We start from the raw sequence: 10,447 nt of genomic DNA on the forward strand, positions 1-10,447 counted from the left end.
CCTCATTCTTCCTCATCTGTCCCTCATTCTTCCTCATCTGTCCCTCATTCTTCCTCATCTGTCCCTCATTCTTCCTCATCTGTCCCTCATTCTTCCTCATCTGTCCCTCATGCCTCCTCATCTGTCCCTCATGCCTCCTCATCTGTCCCTCATGCCTCCTCATCTGTCCCTCATGCCTCCTCATCTGTCCCTCATGCCTCCTCATCTGTCCCTCATGCCTCCTCACCTGTCCCTCATGCCTCCTCACCTGCCCCTCATTCCTCCTCACCTGCCCCTCATTCCTCCTCACCTGCCCCTCATTCCTCCTCATCCGTCCCTCATTCCTCCTCATCTGCCCCTCATGCCTCCTCATCTGTCCCTCATGCCTCCTCATCTGTCCCTCATGCCTCCTCATCTGTCCCTCATGCCTCCTCATCTGTCCCTCATGCCTCCTCATCTGTCCCTCATGCCTCCTCACCTGCCCCTCATGCCTCCTCACCTGCCCCTCATTCCTCCTCACCTGCCCCTCATTCCTCCTCACCTGCCCCTCATTCCTCCTCACCTGCCCCTCATTCCTCCTCATCCGTCCCTCATTCCTCCTCACCTGCCCCTCATTCCTCCTCATCTGCCCCTCATGCCTACTCATCTGTCCCTCATGTTGGTCTGATCTATATAGATGTATATAAAATGCACTTTTTAATCTATCAAAGTGTTTTCCAGAGCTAAACCTTTCAACTGATTTATAAATTGCTGCCTTTACAAAAGCCAATATAAAGTAATAGTCGTGGTAAAAAAGCAGTTGTGGGTTTAACCAATCTTGTTTTATTTTTTTTGTACAATTCTCCTTTAAGGGGGCGTGGCAAGGGGGTGTGTCCTATGCCTGCATACTTTTGCTGATAGGCGTCCCTCATTCCCATCTCAATAAGTTGGGAGGTGTGCCTGTATGAGGTTATCTCAGCGTTTTCCTGCTCCCCAATCCTGATACTAACATGGGGGAGGGCCGGGTGCTCCAAGAGGAAGCGGAGCCGGAGGCGGAGTCTACATTCGGATGTCTAAGAACAGTTGTAGGCGAGACACTGGATGAGAATAAGAACCAAGTCATGCATAGAGCCTGATGGCTCTCCACAAAACAGGGGCCCTTAAAAGAGAAGTATGGGGGGGTTCCCCTTTTATACTTACATAGGTGGATGCAGCACGGGGCCGCATCTGGCCCCTGGTGTCTCTACACTGAGAAGCTCAGCGATTGAACATCACCGATGGCTCGGTTCTCACAGATCCCCGAGAGGAGAGCTGCTGACTGTCAATCAGCAGCTCTTCTCTCTGCTCCTCCACGCTCATTGGAGCATTGAGCTCTGGAGGGGGCGGGGATCGGCCGACTCAGTCTCTCAGCGGCTCGCTAAGAGGCCAAGACAGGCATCAGTCCAGGCACTTGTTCAAGCCCAGACTTAGTTGGGGTAGGCGGAATACTTTGGTGGGGGTGGATCAGTCTGACCTTTGACTTCTGGGGCACATGCCTGCTGACCTTTGGGGGAGGTCCCTATTCCAATCCCTGAGTCCTAACCTTGTTCTTCTAGGGGAAACCCTAATGCCTACCCCTAACCCCCTAACCCTATCCTAAACCCTAACCCCCTAACCCTATCCTAAACCCTAACACCCTATTTCTTAACCCTAAATCCTAACCCCAACCCCAACTAACCTTCGACCTATGAACTTTAACCCTAACTCTAAGCCCTTGTACACACGGTCAGAGATTCCGACAACCAAATCCGTTGGATTTTGTCCGAAACTGTTGCATACACACGGTCAGACAAAGTTGTCGGAAAATCCGATCTTTCAGAACGTGATGACGTAATTTCGTTACGATGGGACTACGTTCAGGCTAGTAGCCAATAGCTTTGATGTAGGAATTTGATCTGAGCATGCGTGGCACTTTGTCCGATCAGAATTCTATACACATGATCGGAGTATGTGCGATCGGAGCATTTTGTCGGAAAATACTTCCGGCAAGTTGGAAACAGTCCGATGCAGACCACACACAGTCGGAATATCCGACAAAATGCTCCGATCGGACACATTCCGTCGGAATCTCCGATTGTGTGTACAAGGGCTAAGTGTATCTCCACTTTATGACTCCCCCACCCTAAAACCCCTACCTTTCCCAGATCCCGCTCAGTTTGTCGGAAAAAACTAGACGGGTCACAGGGGTGCAAAACGAGTTACATTTCTGTGACCCATAGGAGAAGCCCGGCCAATCGAGCTCAGGCTGGACTTCTAGGAGAGGGTTAACCAAATCCTGAAATCCTCAGGTCAGTTGTCAAAGTCAGGTCAATATAGAGCATGAGATCAAAATCTTGTACAAAGCCTTTGATCATTTAACTGATACTAGCGGAAAAAACAAAGAACAAACAATGCGTTTCATGGGGGCGGTAAAGGTGCCCCCCCCCCCCACCCCCCCATTCATCAGAGCTTCAAAGAAAGATTAGAAACGATACATATAAAGTATAAAGTGAGGTATTAAATCCAAGAAGCTGATTTACACATATTGGTGTCAATCTAAGGCCCCTTTCACACTGGGGCGGGAGTGGCTTTGGCGGTAAAAGGGCGCTATTTTTTAGCTCCACTTTACTGTCGTTTTAGCGTTTGTGGCCGAGAGAGGGTTAAAACCACCACAAAGAGCTGCTGCAGCCGAGCTTTGCTGGCGGTATAGCCGCACTGCCCCATCAATGTTCACATCGCTCCTTCACCGCTCTAAAGATGCGGCTTGCAGGACTTTTTTAGCGTCTTGCCAGCGCACCGCTCCAGAGTGAGATCCCTCGGGGCTTTCACACTGCAGACACAGCAGCGGCTCTTTCAGGGCGCTTTGCAGGCGCTATTTTTAGCGCTGTAGCACCTGCAAAGCGCCCCCAGTGTGAAAGGGGTCTAAATGTCCTCTCTTTGTAGCCCTGATGAAGGATTTGTTGCCCACCCCCCCCCCCCCCCCCGAAAAACACGCTGGATGGTATTTGCTTTCTTGCTGTCATCAGTTGCCTAATGAAAGACTATGGAAGTTTCCAGAGGTTGCTCGGGGCTTCCTTGAGCAATAAGTCATTTCTGTCTCTCAGATAAGTTCCCACTGACACCATAGATCTTTTTAGCTATCTTTAAGGGTGAGGGGTGGTGGGGGGTAATTCTTCCCAATGACCACAAGTTCCCACTCACCATCACATTAAAGAAGGGGTTGTAAACCTTCGTGTTTTTTTCATCTTAATGCATTAAGGTGAAAAAACACCTGTCAGTGACCGCTTCCCCCCCCCCCCCCCCCCATTTTACCTACCTGAACCCTCGATCTTGACCCGGCGGGGACGCGTTGTCTCTCTGCCCGGGGTTCTCGGCTCTTGATTGGATAGATTGATAGCAGCACAGCCATTGGCTCCTGCTGCTGTCAGTTAAATCCAATGACGCAAGCGCCAGAAGGGGCGGGGCCGAGTCCTGCATGCTGAACTCAGGAGCGCTCCTGTAAAGGTAACCGCTTCTCCGAGGGGGTCATCCGATGTGGGGAGGAGCCGCGAGAGCCGCCGGGGGACCGCAGAAGACGAGGTTCGGGGCCACTCTGTGCAAAACGAGCTGCACAGTGGAGATAAGTATGACATGTTTGTTTTTTTTTTTTTGTTTTTTTTTTTTTACCTTTACAGTGACTTTAATGTATGATGAGTTGTAGGTATGATAATTAGCCGGGGTTCCCTGAGACTGGAAAGTTATTTCAATGGCTCCTCTGTGTTGGAACGGTTGGGTGACGGGTTCAATACTTATTTTTTTCCCCGCTGTACCATGATAGCCCCGTGACACCGGAAAAGAGACAATAACTGGTCAAACCTGGATGGACTTTGGATTGTTTTATGACCGGAGTTCTGCTTTTAAGATGTTCCTTTTGCAACTGCAAACTTTAACAAACTCACATGAATTCTAAATGAACCTAATTTTGTCTTTTTTGATAAAATGAGCAACATAAAAATGTGAAGAAATTTAAAAATAAAAAAGTCTTTCACGCAAGTCGAATTTTGAATGGCAGGTCAGGGGTTAAGTGCGCTCAGGAATTCAGAGCGCCTGGATGGCCGCGCTTCTCCCTCTTCCTGTTTTTCACTGGCTGCCTTCTTAGCGACAAAAGACCTGACCTATATTTCAGTGAACTGGGCTGTAATTTCAGCTCTGCCGAGACTTTTCCTGGCATTGACCAGAGCCTTCAGGAAGCGCTCGCCAGCCCACAAAAACTCAAAACCCAGCGCACCGCCTGGCATGCACTCAAAACCCAGCGCACCGCCTGGCATGCACTCAAACCCAGCGCACCGCCTGGCATGCACTCAAAACCCAGCACACTGCCTGGCATGCACTCAAAACCCAGCGCACCGCCTGGCATGCACTCAAAACCCAGCGCACCGCCTGGCATGCACTCAAAACCCAGCGCACCGCCTGGCATGCACTCAAAACCCAGTGCAATGCCTGGCATGTAATGAAATTCCAGTGCACCGCCTGGCATGCAAACAATATCCAGCGCACCGCCTGGCATGCAATTAAAACCCAACGCCACCGCCTGGTATGGAATCAAAACTCAGTGCACTGCCTGGAATACACTCAAATCCCAGCACCACCACCTGACATGCACTCAGAACCCAGCGCACTGCCTGGCATGCACTCAAAACCCAGCGCACTGCCTGGCATGCACTCAAAACCCAGCGCACCGCCTGGCATGCACTCAAAACCCAGCGCACCGCCTGGCATGCACTCAAAACCCAGCGCACCGCCTGGCATGCACTCAAAACCCAGCGCACCGCCTGGCATGCACTCAAAACCCAGCGCACCGCCTGGCATGCACTCAAAACCCAGCGCACCGCCTGGCATGCACTCAAAACCCAGCACACCGCCTGGCATGCACTCAAAACCCAGCGCAACCGCCTGGCATGCACTCAAAACCCAGCGCACAGCCTGGCATGCACTCAAAACCCAGCGCACAGCCTGGCATGCACTCAAAACCCAGCACACCGCCTGGCATGCACTCAAAACCCAGCGCACCACTTGGCATGTAATCAAAACCTGGCGCCACTGCCTGGCATGCACTCAAAACCCAGCACACCGCCTGACATGCAAACAAAACCCAGTGCAATGCCTGGCATGTAATGAAATTCCAGCGCACCGCCTGGCATGCAAACAATATCTAGCGCACCGCCTGGCATGCAATTAAAACCCAATGCCACCGCCTGGTATGGAATCAAAACCCAGCGCACTGCCTGGCATGCACTCAAAACCCAGCGCAACACTTGGCATGTAATCAAAACCCCGGCGCCACTGCCTGGCATAAATTATAATTTTATCTATTATTATTTTCACTGTCCGCAAAAAGGACTACTTCCCCTATTACCCCGCGCAGTACGATTTTGTAATATCCGTTTTATATCCTTTTTTTTGTAGTTTTTATATTGAGCAAGATACACAATTCATTATTTTAACTGTTTACATTTCCCTTTGTTTGCATATTTCTATAAACTGACGTAAATACTCAACCTGTATTTTTTGTATGCCATGGGGTCATTTTTCATAAATGTCTCATAATTTCATAAATTCTCAATACATTTTGACAATTGTGGGACAAAAAAAAAAAAACAATACATCCCAAAAAAACATAAAAACAATATATATATAATGTGAAATAAATGATACTAATCTAAAAACATCTCCTCTCTCAACACCCCACCCCCCATCCCAAAATGGGAGAAAATATTCACAAAACATTCACTTTGTATTTGTGTAAATCCTGGTGAACGTTGTGAGAATCTTCTTAAAAAACATATATATATATGTAAATAGACAAAACAAAACAAAAAAAAAAGGAAAAAACAACACATGAAATAAATGAAACTGATCTAAAAACATCTCTTCCCTCAACCCCCCCCCACCCCCATCCCAAAATGGGAGCCAAGATTTACAAAACATTCACTTTTTAGTTAGGAAACTGTGTAAACCCTGAGTGAAAGTTGCGGGGGTCTTCTGTAAAAACATTTGTAAACAGACCCCCAAAAAAAGACCCCCCCCCACCCCCAAATAATCCCATATGAAATAAATTAAACAAATCTAAAAACATCTCTCCTCTCAACAACCCCCCCCCCCCCCATCCCAAAATGGGAGCAAAGATTCACAAAACAGTGTGAATCCTGGGTGAAAATTGTGAGATTCTTATTAAAAAAAAAAAAAAAAATTATATATATATATATATATATATATATATATATATATATATATATATATATATATATATATATATATATATATATACTCACCAAAATAAGGAAGAAAGAAAAAAACACAAAATAACCCCATATGAAACTAATCTAAAAATGTTTCAACAACTCCCCCCCCCCCCCCCATCCCAAAATGGAAACCAGGATTCACAAAACATTCACTTTGTATTTAGTTAGGAAACTGTGTGAATCCTGCGTGAAAATTGTGGGGGTTTTCTGCAAAAACATTTGTAAATAGACTCCCCAAAATAAGGAAGAAAAAAATAAAAATAAAACAGAAAATAACCCCATATGAAATAAATGAAACTAATCTAACAAAATTTCAACAACACTGCCCCATCCCCCTTCCCAAAATGGAAACCAGGATTCACAAAACATTCCCCTTGTATTCAGTTAGGAAATCCTGGGTGAAAGTTATGAGAGTCTTCTGTAAAAACATTTTGGAAATAGACCCCCCGAAAAAACACCATATGAAATAAATGAAACTTCCCTTCCCTAAATACTTCTCTCCCCTCGGTACCAACCCCCCCCCCCCAAAAAAAGAAAAAAGCTTAAGAAAACAAATTTTTATTTTATTTTATATGTGTTTCCTATGGTCGTCAGCTCCATCTAGTGGCCGTAATGAAGTATTTTCCTGATTGTGGTATTTTAGGAAAATACCGCAATATGGCCAGTAGATGGAGCTGACAATCGTATGAAAATACATAGAAGATGACATTTCACAAACATATTACAAAAAAATGATGGGGAGCAATTCGTGGCATTTGCATAAATGTGGAGACATTGGCACGGTGACTTTTGTTTTTATGTAAGGTTGGAGATCAAGGAAAAGAAAAGCGTCAGAGCTGTGGCCAAGACTCGAAGTGCGTTCTCATCCTCTGTAATCCTGGTGTGTGGATAATATATACTGTAAATGACGAGCTCCTACCTTCTCCAGCTCCTTAATGAGGACCCCGACTATAATATTCCCGCTGTACGGGTTCCGGTCCAGACTCTTGTGTAAGGTCCATCTCAGAATTCCTGTCGGAAGGGCATAAAACGGACGTTATTTAGGAGAAATCCCAACCCCCCCCCCCAAAAAAAACCTTACACTGGGAATTAGATAAAAGGAAAGTATCACATCTGATGTCCTCACAGGAATATCGCATGCAAAGATCGCACGGTCTGATAAAATTGTTTAGCAAATGATTTGAAGTTGCGCCGACTTTGGAGTGCAACTTTGTCAGATCTGGATGGGCGCAACTTGGATGCGACTTTGGCTTTGACCAGAGATGATGGACAATTGTTGCATTGTATAACATTCAGGTACGACCTTCATGCAACCTTTAGGCCCCTTTCACACTTGTCCTGCCACTCTGGACTGCAACGTCGCATTACAAGTCATTTCCCCCCCCCCCCCCTCCCCATGATTTCCAATGATTTTTGCGCCTGTACACGCGGGCGGCAGGTACCGGCACAGTCACCTACATTGATGTCTCTCTGTTTCTATGCAAAGAATTGGCTCTTCTGAAGCCTTCAAAGGAAAGGAAGAGAAAAAAACTGGACAGTCTGCTGAGAATCACAACATTCTTTATCAGTTGAACTTCAGTATAAACATTGTAACAATTTGTCAATGGAAAAGACTTTGTGTGTAAGTGAAAAAAAGTTTAACTGCTTAAACACTAAACCTTTTTTTCTGACATTTGTTGGTTTCAAGTTAAAATCTTTTTTTTTTTTTTGCTAGAGAATTACTTGGAACACCCAAACATTATATATATATATATATATATATATATATATATATATATATATATATATATATATATATATATATATATATATATATTTTTTTTTAGTAGACACCCTAGAGAATAAAATGGTGGTTGTTTCAATATTTTATGTCGCACTGTATTTGCGCAGTGGTCTTTCAAATGCAATTTTTTTTTTAAAGTAATAAATTAAAAAAAAAAAAAAAAAAAAAAAACTAACCTAAGTTAGCTCTTTTTTTTTTTTTTTTTATAATGTGAAAGATTTTACGTTTACGAAAATCGTGATCTTTTTATGCTCAGCAAAAAAATTTGTAATGCTTATTTTGGCCAGAATCATGCAGCTGTCACTTATTGACCCTCCCAGCCAGTGTCAGTTAGCGCCAGACTGCCCACCACCCTATCATAGTCCCACTATAAGTCGCTGATACAGTATAGCATCTATAGCTGTGTAAACTCCAGTATACAATATGTGTGTGTATGTGTGTGTGTGTATATATATATAAAATATAATCTCTCTTATTAAAAAAATAAATAAAAATTATTTATATATATATATATATATATATATATATATATATATATATATATATATATAAAATCTCTCTCTAATTAAAAAAAAAAGAAAAAAAATTATATATATATATATATATATATATATATATATATATATATATATATATATATATATAATATATGTGTGTGTGTGTATATGTATGTGTGTATATATATATATATATATATATATATATATATATATATATATTACACATATATCTATCCTATAGTTTGTAGATGATATCACACAAACCAATCATCAATTTACAATTATTGTGATTTTTTTTTTTTTTAAACCAAAGCCATGTAGCAGAATACTTTTTGGCCAAATTTTATGAAGATTTTTGAGTTCTTTTGTTTTAGAACAGAAAGTAAAAAAATATCGTTTTCAATTTTTTATTTTTTTTGTATTGCAAAAAAAAAACAAAAAAAAAAAACCCACAGAGGTGATCAAATACCACCAAAGGAAAGCTCTATTTGTGTGAAAAAAAAACAATAGAAATGTCATTTGGGTACATTGTTGCAGGACCGTGCAATTACCAGCTAAAGTAGTGCAGTGCTGAATAGCAAAAAATACCCGGGTCATGGGGGGGTAAAACCTTCCGGAGGTGAAATGGTTAAGCATAATGTGTGCATGTAACAGTACTGGGTGAGTCAACCTTCCCACAAACAAAATATGAAGCCCCCCCCCCCCCAATCACATTCAGCAGGCAGTATGGCCGCCGAGCCCAGCTAATGAAAGTTAATAGGACCCCTCCACATCTGACCGGCTTTGCAGCGTAGTGATTCAATCTTTTTAGGGTTATAACAGGTGGTGAGGAGGTGTCCGGTCTATCTCCAGTCACCTCTCAACAGACCTCTAAAAAGGGATCCACCGTGGATTGTTTTTCAGCGGGGCAGTAAGCACTGCCACACATGGGGTTGCCACCTTTTTCTTCAAGCCAAACCCAAACACTTTAGCGGGTCTGGAACACCTTTGGGTTCCCCCGAGGAGAGTAGTGATGCAGCGCACATAGCGTGCTGCAGCAAAACGTGGGTGTGGCCAAATTGCTCTTGCTGACATCATCACCCTGCACCCCAGTGATGCCGAACCTGCCCCCAGAGACAGCCGCCCGCAGCTCCTGAACCGCAATAGATTTGTGTGCGACTATCTCAGTTACTTGGGGAGCCACAGCCCCGGTCTGAATAATGTGTCCGGGTTTCAGTCCGCCTGAAAACCTGGACACGTGATTCAAAACCCGGACTGGTCCGGGTGAATCCCGTACAGGTGGCAACCCTAGCCACACATGAGAAGGAGCCCACATGGAGAAGGTTGGAATCCTTCTTCAACTTCCTCCCACCAAACATACCTGGGTCAGAGTGCAGTGCCGCATGCTGGCCATCGAGGCCCCGGAGGATGGCTTGCACCTTCTGATGGACCATGTCTGCCTCAGTTGCTGAAAAGCAGAAGAAATATCATTTAGGGTTGCTTGTGATCATTCAGAATCGGGGGGGGGGGTCTTCAAACTTTCTAGTATATGGACCCCCACCATACAATGTATATTTAACCCTCGGCTCTCTTCCTTGCCTCCCCCCCCCGGCGCCGGCGTTACAAGTGTGGGCACCCGGCTGTGACAGCTTGCAGCTCCACACCCGGGGTGCGCCCCTCCGCAGTGGCTGGGCAACCTTCTAGGACAGTGATGGTGAATCTCGGCACACCAGATGTTTTGGAACTACATTTCCCATGATGCTCTTGCACTCTGCAGTGTAGTTGAGCCTCATGGGAAATGTAGTTCCAAAATATCTGGGGTGCCGAGGTTCACCATCACTGACCTAGGACCTGTGATGTGTCCCAGAAGATTGCAGGGAGAGGAGAACTTCCGCTCGAACCCAAGTGGGAGTGGGTACCTATCAAAA

General features: G+C 44.7%; 1 protein-coding gene across 1 annotated transcript in view; it reads right to left on the reverse strand.

The window, feature by feature from the left end:
* PIK3R6 (phosphoinositide-3-kinase regulatory subunit 6) overlaps positions 1-10,016 on the reverse strand; it is a 51,640-nt gene extending 41,624 nt beyond the window's left edge. The window contains exons 1-2 of the mRNA XM_077458586.1: positions 9,901-10,016; positions 7,177-7,268 (exon numbers count right to left, since the gene is read on the reverse strand). Coding sequence (XP_077314712.1) covers positions 7,177-7,268; positions 9,901-9,973 — 165 coding nt within the window. The 5' untranslated portion in view covers positions 9,974-10,016. The remainder of the gene's footprint in view (positions 1-7,176; positions 7,269-9,900) is intronic.
* Positions 10,017-10,447: the final 431 nt, after the last annotated feature.

This window comes from Lithobates pipiens, unplaced genomic scaffold, assembly GCF_037356315.1.
Source record: "Lithobates pipiens isolate NorthernLeopardFrog02 unplaced genomic scaffold, aLitPip1_a1.2 Scaffold_28, whole genome shotgun sequence".
NCBI classification, from domain to species: domain Eukaryota; kingdom Metazoa; phylum Chordata; class Amphibia; order Anura; family Ranidae; genus Lithobates; species Lithobates pipiens.